The following is a 21,238-nucleotide window of genomic DNA, read 5'->3' as shown; positions in this document are numbered from 1 at the left end:
AGCAGCAGTAACATGCTTTCTGATCATTAAATGATCCTGAGAGACCTCCGTGCATGCTGAGATGCTCTGCTAACATACAGAGTTTGTTTAGGTAGTGTTTGCCTATGAGGTTTAGCTATTAAGGCAGATTTTTATCACCTCGGATGCAGCACAAGAAGTAGGTCACTCACAAAGAAGCACACAGACTGCAGTCTGCCCACAGCAGACAAGCAGACTTAATAATGAAGAAAAAAACCTTTCCTTAACACACAAAGGCTGTTTATAATGAAAGACTAGTATACAGATTACTGCAATATCCTACTTTGAGTAGGCATTATTTGGTAACACTTTATAATAACTACACACCATGAACCATTTATTAAGCATTAATAAATAGTGAATTCATTATCTGTTAAGCATTAACTTTCCATTAATAAACGTTAGTTAGCTGTTTATAACAATACTACAAATGCTCTGTTCTTGACTTTCAACCACATTTATAATGTGCTTAAGGATTGTACTTCCATATTTTGTTAATGATTTATTTTTCATTACTAAATTAATTATTGCATTATTTACACACCAGTTATTTAAACATAGTTGGTTGTTTTTTAAGATCAATCAGAATGAGTTAGTAAATGATTGATAAACTATTAAAATTAGCATTTATAATTCTTATTATTCAGGCGTATACTAATAGTTAATTTGTATGTTAATAAATGCTTTATTAACTCAACTTCATCAAGTTTTGTGACCTAATCTAAAGTAAGGGCTATTTATGCTTTATAAATCCCTAATAAATGACAATTAAAGGCTCAGTTAAATTCTGAACAGGAAATAAAACCCATAAATGACTTTATTCATTTCTATTCATCTAAAGAGACACAAATGAAACTGTATTAAATAAAACTAAATTTTTGCAACCTGATCTAAAATAAAGTTACTGCAAAGTTTAAACATTGCATCTTATTATATTGTTAAATGATTATATTGTTGTTGTTTTATCCAATTTTATGTTGTATTTTGACACTCCTGTTATTCTGCTATAATTACTTTAGAGTAATTTTACTTTTTAGATAAGATTGCAATGAATATTGTTCATTTGATACTGAGCCTTTAATTGTCATTTATAAGGGATTTATAAAGCATTAATAGTCCTCACTTTAGATTAGGTCACAAAACTGGACGCAGTTGAGTTAATAAAGCATTTATTAACATACATAGTAACTATTAATATATGCCTGAATAATAAGATATATAAACGTTGATTTCAATAGTTTATTAAATAAGGCAATACTTTATTTAAAAATCAACCAGTCACAAATTATGAAAGTACAATTATTAAGCACATCATAAATGTGGTTATAAGTCAAGAATAGAACATTTGTTGCTGCAGTTATAAACTGCTTACTAACATTTATTTATGTAGAGTTAATGCTTAAATAATGAATTCACTAGATGCTAATGCTTAGTAAATAATTCATAGTGTGTAGATATTATAAAGTGTTAACCATTATTTATGTATTATGTGTTGTTAAAATAGTTATTTATTAATAAAACTCTATTTTTAGCAAATTAGCAAATAAGTTATTTTGTTGATAGATCTGTCACTGAATGAGACAACAAAATTAGTGAGGTGTTTTTGAGACTATCATTATTTTTAAAGCACTATAAAAATGTTTAAAAATACAAAATGCATCATCCATTTGAATGATATCTATTGTATATTAAACACAATTAAAGTATTAATTGATAGCATAGGTAAAATTAATTTTATACACAATTGAAGTCAGAATTATTAGCCCCCCATTTAATTTTTTTTCTTTTTTAAATATTTTCCAAATGATGTTTAACAGAGTAAGGAAAACTTTACAGTCTTATTTGTTTTATTTTGGCTAGAATAAAAGCAGTTTCATTTTAAAAAAAATCATTTTAAGGTCAAAATTATCAGCCCCTTTAAGCTAATTTTTTTCCCGATCAACAAACCATCATTATACAATAACTTGCCTTATTACCCTAACCTGTTAACCAAATTAATCTTTTTAAGCCTTTAAATGTCACTTTAAGCTGTATAGAAGTGTCTAGAAAAATATCTAGTCAAATATTATTTACTGTCATCATAGCAAAGATAAAATAAATCAGTTATTAGAAGTTAGTTATTAAAACTATTATGTTTAGAAATGTGTTGAAAAAATCTCTCCGGGGGCTAATAATTCTGACTTCAACTATATAATTATATATATATATATATATATATATATATATATATATATATATATATATTGTACCTGACAAAAGTCTTATCACCTATCCAAGTTTTAGGAACAACAATAAATAACTTGACTTCTAGTTGAACATTTGGTATCAGAAGTGGCTTATATGAAAAGCAAAGGCCTCTAGATTACGCTTATTTTAACAAAATAAGCCTTGATTTTTAATAATTTAATTAGGACAGTAAGGTCTGACTTTGTTTCACTTAACGGAAATAATGTACAGTATAGAATATAAAGTCATGGTGCAGTGGAAACAGAATTAAAATTGTGTATGACTCCCATGAGCTTGGAGGACTGAATCCATACATCTCTGCAATGACTTATTTATAAAGTCATCTGGAATGGCAAAGAAAGCGTTCTTGCAGGACTCCCAGAGTTCATCAAGATTCTTTTGGATTCATCTTCAATGCCTCCTCGTTCATCTTAGCCCAGATATGCTCAATAATGTTCATGTCTGGTGACTGGGCTTTCCAATCCTGGAGCACCTTGACCTTCATTGCTTTTAGGAACTTTGATGTGGAAATATGAGAAGGAGCGCTATCCTGCTGAAGAATTTTCCCTCTCCTGTGGTTTGTAATGTAATGGGCACCACAAATGTCTTGATACCTCAGGCTGTTGATGTTGCCATCCACTCTGCAGATCTCTTGCACGAATGAATGTAACCCCAAACCATGATTTTTTTCTTCACCAAACTTGACTAATCTCTGTCAGAACTTTGGGTTCATGCTGGTTCCAAATGTCGTCTGCAGTATTTGTAATGATTGGGATGCAGTTCAACAGATGATTCATTGGAAACATCTACCTTTTCCCACTTTTTTAAGTGATCAACTAGAAGTCAAGTTAATAAATTAATTTTAAAAAGTCTCCTGAATCTGACAGTAATTTATGCATATGAGGAAAAAATAACAATCTAAAAAACATCCATAAAACAAAAACTACAGATAGTATTAAAATATTCTGAACAAAGTCTTTAGAAATGGTTCCAAAATTTTATGTTAACTATCCTTTTTGGACATTTTAAGAATGGATTTTTTACCTGTATTTAAAGGTCAAGGTAGTTGGTGCCAATGACAGTATTTTATTTTTAAAGTATAAAATCTTACCCAGCATCAATTAGAGCGAAACAATGATTCACATATGGAACATTTGTCATAACAGAACACTGTCTGGTCTAAAATTGGAAAAGACTTGATTTATTATCTAATGTATGAATATTGATTCCATACAAAGAAGTCGCGTTGATACATTTTAACAGGATTCACTGGCTTTATTTCTGCAGAGACGAGCCCTCAGTCGGTAAGTTCGTTGCCATGGCTGTAGTGATATGGCACAGTTGGATTGTGAATGACAATGAGCTGGCGTGTGCTGTTGGCATCCGGCGTTATCTTTAATGTGGCCTTGTGTTTCCACCCTTCACTAACAGCAGATAAGATGTGTGTGCGATATGGCCTTCCCTTGCCTCTTAATTCTGTGGATTACAATCTTTCTAGTTAATTTGGGCACATTATGAACACTGCTCTAGTGTACATGGGGGGGATTATAAAATCAGATGGCTTATGAATATAAATTGGGTCTACACTGTTTGTCAAAAGCAGACGTTGATAAATGCATGCAAGCTAATGATTTAGCAAATTCCTGGAGAGAGCTAGGATTCTCTTAGTATTCTGATTTATCACGATGGCCAAGATATTAAGATCATGGCTTATTATAACATAAATCATGTCTCTTTTCTGAAATATGTAGTAGAAAACCAATGGAAGATTTACATTGTTTTTAAAAAGAATGCTAATAATTGGGAGGTGGGGGGGTGACATATGCCCTCTACCCTTTCCAGGGTATGGGCCACCAAGGTCGATCTCCACAGGTGTCTGTCCTGGGCCATTCTTTCTACTTGTCTCCAGTTGTAACCCCTCCTTGTGATGTCTGCCCCGAGGTCGCGCCACCAGGTGTTTCTTGGACAGCATCTCTTCCGCTTCCCTTGGGGATTCCATCTGAGGGCCTGTCTGGTGATGTTAGTTGGTGGTTTGTGTAGGGTGTGCCCTATCCAAGCCCATCTTCTTCTCCAGATTTCTGCTTCTATTGGAGGTTGACAGGTTCTTCATCATAGGTTGCTGTTACTGATTGTGTCAGGCCAGCGAATGTGGAGAATCTTTCCGAGATAGGTGTTGTAGAACCCCTTCTGGGGTATGGGCCAACAAAGGTCGATCTCCACAGGTGTCTGTCCTGGGCTATTCTTTCTACTTGTCTCCAGGTGTAACCCCTCCTTATGATGTCTGCCTCGAGGTTGTGTCGTTAGGTGCTTCTTGGACAGCGTTGGTACGTGTTATTGATTATGTCGGGTCAGCGAATGTGGAGAATCTTTGATGAATTCTCCTGTCATCAGTTTTTTCTGCCCAACTTGTGTCTTGTGTCCAGCTGATTTCACTGATGCCCAGGATGATGAGGTTGTTCTTTTTCATTTTGGCCACTACCTGTGCTGTCTGAGCTGTCTCATACATGCTGCTGACATTCCATGTGCCTATGAGGTTTCTACTGATCGAAAGAAGGGTATTTGGCTCGTCAGCTTCTTTTCGGTTTCACCATCTAGTGTCATGCATCTCCGGGTTGACGGAGGTCCTTCATCTTCCAGAAAGTTAGTCTCTGTTTTACAACATCATAACTTGGAAAAACAACTGATACAACAACTGATGTTTTATCTTCAGAGCACAAATGTTTTAGATGACCTCCGAGAGCTCCCTCATCCTCAATAGACAACAATGGTTCTGAGAAGTTCAAAGTCCAGAAAAGGAACCAAAAACACTATCAAAGAATATGTGATTGCAGTGGTTCATTTATTATCATACAAAACTCCAAAAACACATTTGTGCACCAATAAACTGTTAATAAGACTGTTCACTATGTCTTCTCACCTATATCTGTTTTTAGGATGAGTGTTTTCTATGGGCAGTACAACATCAGCGCCGTATTCCTCATAGTAAACGTGCATCTTAATCTAAAATGGAAGGCATTGTTGAACAAAGTTGATATTACCGTTTGCTTTGGCTTCACAAAAGTGTTTCTGGAGCTTTGTATAATAACAGTTGAGTTACTGATGTCACATTTTGACAATGTTTTTGGTTCCTTTTCCAGACTTTGTATGTTCTAGGCCATCATTGTTTATGGAGGATGAGGGAGCCCTTAGATTGAATCTTAAATAGCTTAATTTGTGTTCTGAGGATAAATGAATGTCTCGGCATTGCAATAACATGATGGCAAGCAATTAATCACAGAATTTTACATATCAGTTGGTTAAAAAGATATTACTAAAATGTCCTATAAAATAATATTGAATTGTATATTGAAGCTAATAAAGTTTCATCCACCATATCGTAATTAACAGGAGATCTACAGGGGATAAATTGTTTGGATGGATGCATGGGGTTAATGCTCAGCTAATGAAACTGTTTAGTTTTGTAAAGAAACATATTAGGATTGTCGTAATTTTTCTAATTTCTTAAATTTTCCCACAATTTAATCAACAAGGTAAACATAAAAGCATATGATGCCGTAGGTTTCATAAAGGCAAGGAGGTATATGCTGTGGGAACATCGATACTGAAAAGGGATGACCATTCTAAGAGGACATCAGGACAGCACATTTAAGGATATGATGGAGCACTCGGCTGACGAGCTGTGATGAAGGCGGGACTCCATCAAAGTTTCATCCGTCTAACATTTCTTTTAATTTACCAGAGAGATGCAGGTCGTAAAATACATATTGATTATGTTTCAGGATGACTGAAGACATGATGTTTCTGGGCTTCTACCCCTCCAATTCTCTCTGGCAAACTTCACCTGACTGTGCGTCTTCACTGGAGTCTCTCTACCAGAATGATGGACGGTAGCTAATCGTTTCAGCGGCTTCATTTGGATCCGTTAAGATTCAAAAGTGCCGACTGCAGTTAAACGGTGCATTTGGTTGGTGATATAAGACTACAGGACCTCCGAGAGGTGCTTGGTCCAGTGGTTTAAGAGAGCTAGTGATGAGCTAGCAACACATGACGCCATTTAGCTGTATTTCCATGTGCTCAGCAGCTTGAGAGGGTGAAGACAGCTGTCAGGAGAAAGCTCCCACTGCTCTAGGGCAAAGGCACTCTGAAAATAGCCGGCACTCGCAACAGCAATGGAAACCCCCTGTTAGTGGCCAGTGTTTGGAAAAGTTCCGGGGTGAACTTCAGGAAAAGGCCAAGCTGCCAACACTAGCACAGAACCACTACGGCAACTGGTGATTTTAACCTTCCTGCTCTGTGTAACATGTAACAGCTATGTGAGTGACTAATATGAATAGCAGACTAATATGAAAAGAGGCCGGCACAGAGGATTATATATGGTTTTGGAGATACATTTATGTTTTATCCAAAGTGACTTTTGGGGCATTCATGAAATTCACATCACAACAGACAAGGATTCGCGTCAGGGGAGGGGTGTCTGTCTGACTGGTGACTGTAATTTTGTTCCTAAATGCCTGACATGGATAATATTGAGAGCATAGCTGTGCTTAATGTGCTTTAGGAAGACTGAAAAATGGCATAGATTCTTTCCGCACCATGTCTGGGTCCATCAGATTCTTCAGAGTTGCATCTAGCTTGGTGAGTTCATCAACTCCTCCAGGAGCTGCACCTTAATGATGGATGCTTTCAGAGGTACTTGCAACTAAGCCGGTGCCAGTTTGATGAGCTGTTGTCCCATGTCGGCAGGGGGATTTCCCTTGAGGACACCAACTACAGGCACTATTTTATAGCTACACACCTACGAGAGCAAGCTCCTGATTGGTTGAAGTTTAAATCCACGCATTAACCGAATCAAACAGCCGAAGCACCATCTCATTCGAAATTGCATCATTTATGCCACCTCATTTGCACAAATAGTGTCGCAAGATGTCTAATTGCATCTTTGCATTGACTTAACGTGTAAATCACGTGCGCTTGATGCTTCATTCGCATCTGGTGTGAGCGTACCATTACACTGGAACAGTGGGCTGCCCAGGGAGCAGTTGCCTTCAGTCACTTGCTCAAGGGATTCACCTGAGGTGGTGGTGGTTTTAAGTGTGGAAGAGAGTGCTGGTATTCAATCACCCTTCCTACAATCCATGCTTGGTGCCTGGACCTGTAACCAGCAACCTTTGGATAACAACTTTATGGCTACAACGTTGTCCTGTAAATGCAGCAATCCCCCAATTACAAAGTCAGTCAACACTTCCATCACTGGTAGATCATTCATTTATATAGCACTTTTCTGGCCACTCAAAACCTTTTACAGATTAGGGAAGGAATCTTTTCAAACCACCACCAGTGTGCAGCATATCCACGAGGATGTCATGGCAGCCATTCTGCTTCAGACCACACACATTACTTACCTGCTTATTGAGTGATGAAGCCAATTAGATGATATATGGATGGCTAGGAGGCCATGATGTACAAAGGCCAGTGGGCAAGTTTGGCCAGGATGCTGGGGACCGACCACTACGAAGGTCTGATATCCTTTTCGAAGGATATCCTAGGATGACCACATAAATTCAGGACCTAAAGTCTCATCCGAAGGACGATGCTCATTGCCACTATAGTGTAAGTAGTAACTGTAGGGAGATAAGTGAAACATGAGCACTGTTTGCTTTTCCTTTTCCTTACGAAAGAATCTCTAGTGAAGGGAAATCTGTTTTAAAATCTTTGTGTTGATTCACATTGTATATTATAATTTCAATATTTCAGCTCGATCGAAGTATTCCCATGGAGATGGTTTGGCCAGAGTGGTAATGAAGTATACCCATCATGAAAAGATAATGGGGTCTATAATTTCCATACATGGGTGATCTACAAGAACATCTGTTTCTCCTTTTAAAAGGCAGCTTGTATTATGCATGCATGTTGTGTCCCAGGGTTTAATTTGCTTCATTTCAGAACTGAGGATTAATGGTTTGTTTTTTTCAACAGATGTCAATTTGTTAAATGATGGAGCTCATTTATCTTCAAACCAGGGCTTTCGGTTTTTACACATTAATTGGGTGTGTCTAATTATAAAAATAAATAATGTAGTTAAAATTAACACAATTAATCATACCTCCTGACCCTTATGTAAATTACTTATGAAATGAATTTTCTTTGGAGCAATTCTATGGAGTAAACTTTGTGCACTGTAATGACCCAGTGTCCTGGGAATGGTCTGAGTCTTCGGGGCTCTGGTCCCTGTCTCCAACTCAGTAATCCAGTCTTGGTGCCAAAGAATGTTGGTTGCGTAAAAACCCTCGTCAGATTCGCTCTGCTTTCGCATCATTGCCCACCCATGTCACAGGAAGTGGAACAAGCTTGTCTGAGGCAATCTGTCAGCTTTCTGAAATCCATGAGTTTGTGACATGTCCCCTGTTAACCTTTATGGGGGAATGAAGTCAGTACAGCCAGCATTGCAGTGTTGCGAGTCAGAAAGCACTTTGATTTCATTGATTAGGCTATAGAAACAATATCTTATCAGTGTGATTGGATTCTGCACATCTGTTCAGCCTCTAATGATTCATTGACCCTGAGCTTGCACATGTGTTTGAGTACAGCTGTTAACATGAGTGATAGTACGTTGGTGTTACAGAAGCTTTAAAGCTTTTAACCCACCCCGCCTCCACCTAACATAATCAATACCGACACATCCCGTCAATTATCTCAGTACGCCCATCAGGACGTCTCTCCAATCCTGAATGTTTGCTCCAGTGAGACGCATGTCAGCCACCTTTGTTTGAACTTCACTTCTCACTTTTGTAAATGCTAATTCAGCCTGCAGGAAGGAAAGGGAGGGAAGCATCTCCTGAGATGTGCTTCTGCAAATACACCATCCTTGAGCATTTGAGGACGATCGACTCAGTGTGTACAGATATAGCACCTGAAAGAAAGACATTCCATGAAGGCAAATCTCGTTTTGATTATTAGACTGTTTTAGAAGATATGCTACACTTTTGAAGAAAAAAAAATAGATTTGTTTGAAAACACATGGGTTATTAATTAAAAGTAAATTACTTAACTGAAATCTCATTTTTTTTGGAGTTCTGTCATGACAACTCTTGGAGAGACTTAGGGCCCTATCATACACCCAGCGCAATAAGGTGCAAGACATGTTTGGCACAATGTGTTGCTATTTTCAAACCAATGCAACCCCAAAAACCCCATTGTTGACATGTTGCTATTTTGAGAAACTGAAATAGACTGTGCAATAGACCAGCTGAAAGCTGGTCTAAAATCCAGTGCAGAGCGCATTAGTTGTGCGCCTTAAATGCTTACACACTATTTAATACACACAGGATGTACAGCGATACACACAAATCTTAACATTTGAAAAAAATTAAGGATTGAAATGTTACAAAAATTGTTATTTTCTACATAAATATAAAAAAACATTGCCTTCATGTCTTCTTCATCTCGGGGGGCTTCTTTCAGTTTATTCATGACAACTTGCTTTTGTATAATGTTATTATTAGTAGTATTATTTATTATATGCATATTTATATTTGTTTAAACTAAAACAAGCTTAGATTTGTCCACCTGTTGGGTTTTGGACCATATGGGGCATAGAACGTGTTTGGATATAACTCAGTTTTTTGACCACACTTCATAATTATTGTTCATTTACTCATTTGCTGAAAATTAGATCTAAATTTAGTAATAGTATTGAAACAAATCTTTGCGCTTAACAAACTAAATTAAATATGTAGGCTAATGGATGTCTTCAGTAGAGTGCGTACAACACCGTTTCCTTATGCACGAAAGTATAGGAGTACAGTAAAGAATAAAAGTAAAGAGAAAGTAAAGAGGCTGAATGGAGTAGGCTCGTTCTTTATCTTCGCGCTGCAGATGGTCTGTTTAACTGTTTTTCTTCAGTGAAGCATTAAGTTTTTCCACTTACAAAGTCCACCATGTAAATAGCAAATGCACCATGGCACAACACAACTGACTCTTAAAGGAAATGGGAAATGAGATTCTGATTGGTTTAATGCACATTATGCTCAAAACACACCCATAACTCATTAAGAGAATAAGCTAGCCTGTTAGACCATGCGCTGGTGTGCAAAGCATATTTTTCTGTCCTTAAAATAGCAAAAGTGGATTCAGACATGCCCTTAATGCTTTTGTGCAATACGCTTCAGACTTTGCGCCTAAATCATTAAAATAGAGCCCTTAGTTTGATAATAAATATGTATATGGCAAAGTTGACAGTAATAATTCCTAACATTTATGTTGCGCTTTTCTGGACACACAAAGTGCTTTACACATTTTTTGGGGGAATCTCCTCATCTACCACCAGTGTGCAGCATCCTCCTGGATTAAGCTGCAGTCACACTGGGCTATTCTCCCCATAGACTTCCATTCATTCTCACGCGATTGAGTCAGACCAAAAACGCAGGGTCTTGCGTCACATGACTGCGTGAGACCAATCGAGAATCAAACATGACCTCTCTGGACAGAAATTTAAAACATGGAGCAATCACTAGCTTTTTTATATGTCTAATCATTTTGTTTAATCCCGCCCCTTTTCGCAGCACCGCACGACAGAATTACGCATGCTTAAACTCAGGTGTGACCACAGCTTTCCACAAGGGCAGCCATATTGCACCAGGCCACACACCACACACCAGCTGATTGGTGGAGAGGAGACAGAGTAATGAAGCCAATTGTGATATGGTGATGGTTAGGAGGCCACAATGGACAGAGGCCAGTGGGGCAGATTTGGCCAGGATGCCGGGGTTAAACCCCTACTCTTTTTTTTTGTAGGACATCCTGCGATTTTTCAATGACCACAGAGAGTCAGGACCTCAGTTTAACATCTCATCTGAAAGACGGCGGTCACTAAGCAGTATAGAGTCCCCATCAATATACTGGGGCATTAGGACCCGCACAGACCACAGGTTGAGCACCCCCTGCTAGTCTCACTAACACCACTTCTGGCAGCAACCTAGCTTTCTCATGTGGTCTCCCATCCAGGTACTGACCAGGCGCAGCCCTGCTTGATGAGTTTGATTTTTGAGTTTTTGTGATAGATCTGCTACATTGCTGCTGCTTTGATTATTGGTGCAAAGCAAGTTCTGAGAGTTGATACTGCCAGTATATTCACAAACATGAGAATATAACACTGCAGATTTAGCATACGGTACAACCCTGTCACAAATCTACACAAAGGCAGAGCTGGAGTGAAGGAGGCTCTCTAAAATTTTTTTTTTAAAATTCATTCTAAACACTTTCTCTTGCTTTCATAGGAGCTTCCTAATCATAGTCACAAATGTTTGCTACAGAAACCAGTTCTTACAAGGAAACATACAGTAACTATTTTATACACTGTCAGAAATGTGTCTAATTCATACAAAATCATACAATTTAATTTGTATGAAAATGCTAGGGATTCCTAAAAGTGTTGAGATCCCGAAGCGCAAGTGTTTCGAAACACTGCACCGAAGCATGATCCAAACACCCAGGTCACTTGACTAAAGTGTTTCGAAACACCAGGTCATGTGACTAAAGTGATTCAAAGCATCGGACATTTTAGAAGCGTTCGACTGACAGGGTTGGAAAAAATCTCATGAAGCCTAGTGAACCATGGCCTGAGTTCGAATCCCTACTTACCTATACAAAAACTGAATTCAAGACTTGATGTATTTTATTAATGTTATTTTTTATGACCAAAGCAAGACATATATTCAGAAAGTGTTCATTTGGGATGTCAGACCACTGTTAAAGCAAAACATGTTACAAGAACAGAGCATTTAAAACTTAAATACAGCTGCATCACCCAGGATTCGAACCCGTATCTCAGCATGCCAGTCTGGCACTCTCACTGCTTCAATAAATCAATTGAAACTCTACAACATGGGGTTTAATACCTCAAGTTGTATAACTGCTTCTTTGCTGAAGGTGTTCCAGGGCAATACATAAAAAAATGTCCACTAGGTGTCGCTGTAGAGACGGGTTTTGAAGCTTCAACGCATTTGCTTCGACTGTTGCAGTGTTTCATGAAGTCTGACTTCATCACTAGAAAATATAAGATTTTAAAATGGATTTTAATTATGTTTCCAAACCCCACCCCTAACACTGTGTCCTAACAACACGCGATGTGTAATAAAAGCTATCTTTTCCATGTTAAAGGACCATTCCAAACCATGTTTTTCCCCCTAACCATCTGCAACAAAGATGCATGAGATTTCCATTTTAGAAATAATTTCTATTTTGTGACGTAGCAGTAGAACCAGTAGAACAGCATATACTACTATGAGAATAACAATCTCAGGTTACTGATTATGTGCTTTATTCAGTGTGTAATGCTACCAACGTGAGCTTGAACACCTTTTTACATGACTTTTATTGCCATGCTACTGAAAGAAGCAGCAAATAGTTCACCTCAGAGCTTGATAACAAATGACTAGCTAATGGTTTGAAAACGCAGTTCAGAACTGTGACTCTAAACTAACAACATCAGCCTATTAATAATGTTAAAGAGGTTTAATATGCATTAATTCAATTAAAAGCTTTTACCATTTGATTGTAAATGGAGTGGGTGGTATTTAAATGCTTCTGTTGTGTCATGTCAAAGTTGATGCAGCAGAACAACAGCATATACTACCATGGAAATGATTGTATCAGGCACTGATTATGTGCTTTATTCAGTGTTAAATGCTACCAGTGTGAGTTTGAACAACATTTTACATGACATGTATTGCCATACTACTGAAAGCAGCAGCAAACAGTTAATTTCAGATCTTAAAAAATAAAATAACTAAGTAATGGTTTGAAAATGAAAGTCAGAAATGGGACTCTAAACAAACAACATCAGCCTATTAATAGTATTAAAGAAATTTAATATGTATTAATTTGAAAAAGGCTTTTACCATTTCATTGTAAATGCAGTGGCTGGTATTTAAATGTTTCTGTTTTTTCATGTTGTGTTTGGTGCAGACAGCCAACTTGTTTGTTTTGTTAAGACACCCCTCATTGGAGGATAAGCATATTACTAATATCTACCAATGAGATTAATATGAATTAGTCACTAAATCAAAAACTTGCCATGAGATCGTTTTGGAAAAATTGCAATATTTTTTTTATCGTAAAGTAATCCCTTTTACAGTATGTGCACATATACTTTGATTCTCCATTTCATGAACCAGGCAACACATTTAATTCAGTCAGTGACAGTCTTTATATCCTAGTATATCATTTGAACCAGTGCAGTTTTCTCAGAGGAGACCTGAGCTCAGACTCACTGAACCTACAGAATCCCAGTGTCAGCAGCTCCGGCTCTATTGATCTCTCATTTGGATTGAAAAGTTAATTGCACCTAACACTTTTTCACAGAGAATGTAATTTGCTCCAGTTTGCCGCAGGCACTGAAATTAATTGATTAAATGAAACTCGGCATAGGCATAGTCTGGGATTTGCGTTTCGCTGCAGAGAGAGAAAAATATATAAATAAAAATAAAACATAAACGTCTGTTATGGGTAGATGGGTTCATTTTCTTTGCCATTTTTTACTGGATGCTTTCAAAATAGTCTCTGAAAAGCCAACGTGACTCATTTGAAGCATGGTCCTGCCTCAGGCTGTGTGTACACTGAACTAATATCAGCTTTCGCCTTTCATATCCCAACATGTAAGATATATTTAGACCACAGAAAACTGATGCTAAATCAGCCCAAATCTCACATTATGAATGCTAAAAGATTACAAATATAAGCCTTTATTTGTGTAGAATCTCTCAGAAGAGATTATACGGCTAAAGAGGAACATACCCCAGATTTGTACATCATATTTTTTTCTGTGCACATACATCCTACATTCATCTGGGATTAGAGGGACTAAACTCTTTAACTATCATAATGCATTCTAAACATCTAACTCTGTTTGTATTCTGGGTCAATTTAGACCTTGGGAGTTCATCTAAAATGTGTAACATACTCTCAAAAAACAGTGTTGGGCAAGCAGAAAATGTAGTGAGCTGAGCTATTAGGTACTCTACTAACTAACAGCTACATGGCAAAAGTAGCTTAGCTACATCTAAGTTTTTTTCTGGTTTTTTTTTTTTTCATTTTTGAATTGAAGCAATTTTAGTCCAAGTCAGTTCTGTCTTAGTGATCAATGAAACTGCCAATGAAACAAATGCGGCACATTTGTTACAGTTATTTACTGCAATTAATGCTGTTCCAAACAGAAACAAATTTTACTAAACAGCAAAAACTTTTAAAAAATCAGGTATTTAACATTTAAAATACTATAGTAGTGTTTAGAAAAGGGAAATATATAGAAAAGTTTATTATAGTATGTGTGTGTGTTTATATATATATATATATATATATATATATATATATATATATATATATATATATATATATATATATATATATATATATATATATGAGCAATATCACACGAGTAGCAGTGCAATATGGCTGTATCTTGGCACTGGTTGGAGGCGTGCGATGGCTTGAGGCCAAGTGTCCCACCAGTGCTGATATACAGCCATATTGCACTGCTACTCGTGTGATACTGCATTTATACAACAGTTCGACAGCATAATTGTGTATATAAAATTAAACAATTAAATAACAATTAAACAAGGAGAGTCTAAAAATCGTTTTGAATGAGGAACTACTTTCTTTCGCCATCCATACACATCTGCAGCTGACGTCAGAACAGCAGACACCCGTGCCAGTTCACAAAGGTCACTTTAGAGCTAGCATTTCAATGATTTTCTAGCATAATGTCCGAAGTGATGACAAAACAGATGATTTTGCTCATGTTGTAAGATTATAAGGCTGAACGACATGAAATGCCATCAGTCTACAGATATTTCCCAGTATTTCCCTGTTGCAATCGGGAGATCACAATAATTATTCAGAAAAAAAACAAAGCAAAGTAAACACTAGCAGATTACTGTTGTGTTTACGATAACGCTAAAAAACGCTAAAGACATTTCTTCTTTCTTTTTACTAAACTAGTCTGCAGTAATAAAAACAGGAGACTAATTAGAAACAAACAGATGGCCAACCAAAAAGTAAGCCAACACAAAATACATATATTTCTGATATGCGAGACCAATTTTACACTCCAACAGTGTAGCACTACAACATACAAAAGAGAGAGATTAACTTAAAATGTCACTTACCGGTTCAAAAATGATTTGACCAGCTGTGGATTGAAATTTACTGTTTTTCTCCTTTAAGGGCTTATTATTAGGTCTCTGTCGCCATTTTGTGGATGGACTAAATCAATCGTCTTTGCTCTGCTCAATGACAGGCTAATGGCTGCGAACGTGGTGAATCTCCAAAATTTTTAATATTTAAAATAGGCACTATCCTTATAAATAAACTGCATAGTTGCGATCTAAACAAATACATTCTCTCCTTAAAAGCCTCAAAAGTACATTATTACATTAAGCCTCAAAAGTACATAACAGCTGCAATATTTGTCAAACTGTACAGAGTTTATTGATCTGCTGTCACTCTATGTGGGCGGAGTAATACACAAGCTGAAACGGCTATATGAATGTGTGAATATCGTACGGCTATCAGCCAATCAGATTCGAGAACCAGACAGAACTGTTGTGTGTGTGTGTGTATGTATATATATTATATATATATATATATATATATATATATATATATATATATATATATATATATATATATATATATATAGTATTTACAACTAGTAAAAAACTATTAAAAAATATAAATTGAAACTGTAGAATAATTAGTGCAATATAGGGTTATAAAATATTGTTCAAAAACGCTAAAGTATTTTAAATATTTTAAATACTGTATTTACATTAAACTATTAAACAATGATTGATTGGTGATGTCACCGACCAGAGCGAGAGGTGGCAGTAACTCCCCAAGAAGTTTGTTTTCGACCACTGTAAAACACGAAGAAGAGGAATTCGCCACTCTCGCCACTTTCTTATGGATTTACTTTCATCGGCCAGACACCAGCTTCACAGCTTTGTGAATGGCAGTGGCGTAACTTAATGATCCATGGTCAGTAAATGTAGATTGTGTAGACGCTACTGTGCTACTTGCTTAAAAAATAGCTTTACTACTGAAAAGCTATTTGATTTAGAATATAGCAACACTACCAACACGCTACTGAGAAATGTTGTTAAGCTAATAGTGTCACTACTGCCCAACACTGCCAAGAAAATATTTCTGAATCAACACAATTCTTGAGGGATTTTGGGACAACTTAATTGTTTTATGTTCATTCATTCATTCGTTTTCTTTTTGGCTAAGTCTCTTTATTAATCAGGGGTCGCCACAGTGGAGTGAACCACCAACTTATCCAGCATATGTTTTATGCAGCGGATGCCCTTCCAGCTTCAACCCATCACTGGGAAACACCCATACACTCTCCTTCACACACATTCACTTTGGCCAAATTAGATTACCCAAGTCACCTATACCGCCTGTCTTTGGATTTGTGGGAGAAACTGGAGCACCCAGAGAAACCCACACGAATATGCAAAGATATTTTTATATACACAGAAACCCCAACTGACCCAGCCGAGGTTCGAACCAACAACCTTCTTGCTGTGAGGTGATCGTGCTACCCACTGCGCCACCGTGACGCATCTCTGTTTTATATTCAATCAACTTAAAATTGTAAAAAACTATAAAGTAACAATCGATTTGCGTTGGGATGACATGAAGGAATTGTGGAACCCACAATTTTTTGACTGATAATTTTTTAGTTTGGTATAGATGCCAAAGCAATTTGTAGCACTAATATTTCTGTCTTTTCCTTTTTCTCTTTTCAGAAAATCCTGGAAGTTGCGGAGACCTGAAATACGTGGATTTAGTGAGCTGTAACAACATGATGGAAGTCCTCAATGTGTGGACGTGCTGTAAAACATCTAGAATTATATTTAACTGACTTTAAATATGCACTCTTTGCCATGCTATTCAAAACAAATGGCTTAATTATATTCAGGACACGACAGGGTTATTTTAATATACATTATTCCTGGTATTAGTTGCATGCATTGCTTTACGATTTCTCAGTCAATACAAATGTTACTGGTATAGTGAGAGACGGGTGGGAATGTAGGAATTCAATCGTTGCATGTATCTTGGGGGTTGATACAGGTATTGTGTAAAATGACTGGGATAATTTGTTCGTCAAAGTACGTGGATATTTATTCTCGTCTAAAGCTGTAAAAATATGTTAAGAAGTTTTTGGAAGATTTTTGGTTTTCATTCACTCCAACCAAAGATAGAGCAGTGCCTTTACACATCACTGTATCACGTTCAAATGCTTTCGTTTACAGATGTCAAGCCTGACTTTGCTCTGTACTGTACTTGAATTAAGCATATTCGTTATCTTGTACCTGAATATAAACATTTTAAATATACAGATAACACGTTCTTTGTTTTCACCACATCCTTTTGCACATGTTTAGAATTTTATTTTGTCTTACGAAAATATAATGGTAATGCTTTACTTGTTATGAGTATGATTTTAGCCAGGTAGGATGCAATCCTGGAACATCATTCAATTCAATTCAATTCATATTTATTTCTATAGCGCTTTTACATTGTAGATTGTCAAAGCAGGTAAATTGAAACAATGTCAGTCCAGTGTTTAGAGTTGAAGTTCAGTTTAGTTCAGTTCAGTGTGGTAAAATTTTCACTGCTGAGAAAATCCATTGATGCGCAGCTTTAGATGTCCCAAACCAAGCAAGCCAGTGGCGAGGAACTAACTTCACCAATTGACGAAAGTGAAGGAAAAAACCTTGAGAGAAACCAGGCTCAGTTAGGCATGACCATTACTCCTCTGGCCAAACTACTTGTGCAGAGCTGCAGTCTAGGCGCGGGAAACTGGAGGACGTTGGACGTCCATCGTGGAGAAGCTGCAGGTATGAGTAGGTCACTGGTGGGTGTTCTGGCTGGCCCACGAGATCAAGGCGGAGACTCGTCTGTCACTGGGGTATTTCAGGAATCAGTCTCATGCTCTCCACTCCTCCGTGACCATCACAGCATCTGCTCAGGATACAGCCTGGTCCAGGATTATGGATACCTCTAGAAGTCCTCTAAGAAAGAAAAATTCAAACCCAATCCCTACCCTTAAACCTATCACTAACTGTATATTATTCCCAAAATCAGAGCTTATTACCAATGAAATTACCAGTGACATTGTTTGAGATGTATTTATCACAACTTGACCTAAATACATCATAACCTGTCTTTGTCATGACAACTTGATGTTACTGTCATAAATCTGTCATAAACATGATTTTCATGAGGCCATCATATTTTTCATGAATTTTATAACAGCGTCATTTTTATTTTTCTTGACCTCAACTACAGGGCTGCAAATTTAATTGGTTTTTAAAATGTCATTCAGTAAAATTAACTATATTAATAATATTAAATTATTTGACAGTATTGACATTTTTACTTTGGAATTTTAATGAGAGTCATTTTTCTTTCAAAAGTGAAAAAAATATTAATTACAATTATAACGGTCTCATGATATTCATGTTTATGACAGATTTATAAGAGGTTATGTTGTCTTGTTAATGTCAAGTTGTGATGACCAAGACAGATTGTAATGTATTTGTTTACTCCAAGTTGTCATAAAGGTAAATTAAACAATGTCACCTTTGCATTTTAAATGCTATAAATGATGACATTTGGTGTCATAAGCATGCATAATATATCCTGCATATTCATGACACATGTCATAATTATAAAGCTGTAACGAAAGTCTTGTGAACACTTCCTCTTCAAGTTAAGTATATAGTTGAAGTCAGAATTATTACCCCCCCCCCCTGTTTATTTTTTCCTCAATTTCTGTTTAAAGGAGAGAAGTTTTTTTTTCCAACACATTTCTAAACATAATAGTTTTAATAACTCATTTCTAATAACTGATTTATTTTATCTTTGTCATGATGACAGTAAATAATATTTGACTAGATATTTTTCAAGACACTTCTATAAAGCTTAAAGTGACATTTAAAAGCTTAACTAGGTTAATTAGGTTAACTAGGCAGGTTTGGGTAATTAGGCAAGTTATTGTGTAACAATGGTTTGTTCTGTAGACTATTGGAAAAAATATAGCTTAAAGGGGCTAATAATTTTGACCTTAAAATGTTTTTTAAAAAAATTAAAACAAATGAGACTTTCTCCAAAAGAAAAATATTATTAGACATATTGTGAAAATTTTCTTGCCCTGTTAAACATCATTTGGGGAAATATTTTTAAAAAGAAATAAAAAAAATCAAAGGGGGGCTAATAATTCTGACTTCAACTATATATATATATATATATGCTTGTTTCTTTCGTCTTCATGAATTTTCAACAATTCATTGATTATGTTTTCAGGTAGCCTATTATTTTGTTTGAGGTTCATCAAGTCCACATCCTGTTGCTTGGTTAATATGGAAGTCAATGATTAACATTCTTCAAAACATTTTTTGTTGTGTATTTATGGTAATGATTTTTACACAGGTTTTTAAAGAGTGTGCCTCACACGTCCTGAAAAGTAAAACTGCCAACTCTTGGATGTTTGCTAATGTAGTACAGGTCATCAGCCCCGCCTTCTCCAGGTTTACGAACTGGACTTGAGTCCAAAACATAAAGAAAATTGCACCTCTAATATTTTTTTTTCCCCAAATATGCTTTTTATCATTTAAGGTAGTCGATATCATGCTGATTTGTTCGTTTTTGTGATGAATTTGTTGTGTCATTATGATTGACAGCTGCTCTGAGAGTATTGTAGGCGCTTCGAGACAAGATTGAACCTATATTATCTGTTATTTTACTCTGACAAAATAAGGTGTTTAGCAGTAAACTGTACTTACTGACCTGCAGTCTATGGTTTGGAACTCTCCCGTTAACAGATTAAATAAATTTGTAATTATGTTTGTGACCAAATTTGGTCCCACTTTATAATAAGTGGTCTTAACTACTACGTACTTAAGGTATTCATTTTGCAGAACACTTGGTGCTATTAAGGTGGTAGGATACGAGTAGGGTTAAGGACAGGTTTGATTTTATGGTTAACGTGCAAATGATGGTCAACAGTGTAACTGTATATGTACTTGCTTAAATTAATTACAGATCTAATTACATGCAGGTAATTAATCAAGCACAATGTAATACATGTATTTACACGATAAGTAGGCTACCTGAACTACTATTTATTATTAAGTTACGAATTTCTAATTTCAGTGCAAGTATAAATTATAAATATTTATAAAATATAAAGACCACTTAATGTAAAGTGGGACCCAAAATGTTGTTACACATGTAAACATAAGTAATGAATTACTCATTTCAGTGTCTAAAATTAGTTAAGGCCACTTAATATAGTATATGCTGTTACACATGTAAACAAAGATTCATCATACCAGTCTTGACACAGAGACTGTTGTAAACGCATTTGACTACAGAAATGTATTTAAAAAGACATATTGTAGGCCAAACATCTCGTCACTTCACACTTGACATTTCCTAAAGACACAGACTGAAGGCAGTGTGACTATTCAACTTACAGTTTAGTCTAATTAAAGAACGGCTCGTCACACTTTCAGACACTGAAGTCATCTCAGCAGTTTCCACTGACCAGCAATGACACTGACAATATGCAGTGTCTGTGTGCTCGCAAGGTGCACAACACATACAGCCTGTTTGACCATTTGGCTCATATACTAGACATGTACTTGGATGAGAAGTGTGTGCTTGAGATACCCCTGAAAAGCTCCTGGTTACTGGAGACACCTTGGCAGCACAAGCAGGCAGTAAATTAGAAGCAAATGCCTTTCAGCAGCAGCAGCTAGTGGGAAGCGGTACTCTTATCAAGTTTAGCTTCTTTCTATAGTGCTGGATGATAGCCATTCATTGGACACATTGGCTGTATGTGAATCTGCCTGTTATACCTTTAGAGGTGCAATATACTGCATTGATTCAACAAGTTTAATGGTTCTGATCTAATATT

The 21,238-nt window shown here is 36.4% G+C and overlaps 1 protein-coding gene across 2 annotated transcripts in view; it reads left to right on the top strand.

Annotated features, from left to right (window-relative positions):
• Positions 1 to 17,664, top strand: part of ano10a (anoctamin 10a) — a 72,516-nt gene extending 54,852 nt beyond the window's left edge. Inside the window, exons 14-15 of one of the 2 annotated variants that reach the window (XM_056475387.1) lie at positions 3,532 to 3,548; positions 17,058 to 17,664. In XM_056475387.1, the coding sequence (XP_056331362.1) occupies positions 3,532 to 3,548; positions 17,058 to 17,109 (69 nt within the window). In that variant the 3' untranslated portion in view covers positions 17,110 to 17,664. The remainder of the gene's footprint in view (positions 1 to 3,531; positions 3,549 to 17,057) is intronic. The other variant, XM_056475389.1, reaches the window with a different exon arrangement.
• The last annotated feature ends 3,574 nt before the right edge of the window (positions 17,665 to 21,238 follow it).

Source organism: Danio aesculapii, chromosome 16 (genome assembly GCF_903798145.1).
Source record: "Danio aesculapii chromosome 16, fDanAes4.1, whole genome shotgun sequence".
Classification (NCBI taxonomy): Eukaryota; Metazoa; Chordata; class Actinopteri; order Cypriniformes; family Danionidae; genus Danio; species Danio aesculapii.
The sequence above is the reverse complement of the archived record's forward strand: the minus strand, read 5'-3'. Positions and strand labels throughout refer to the sequence as shown.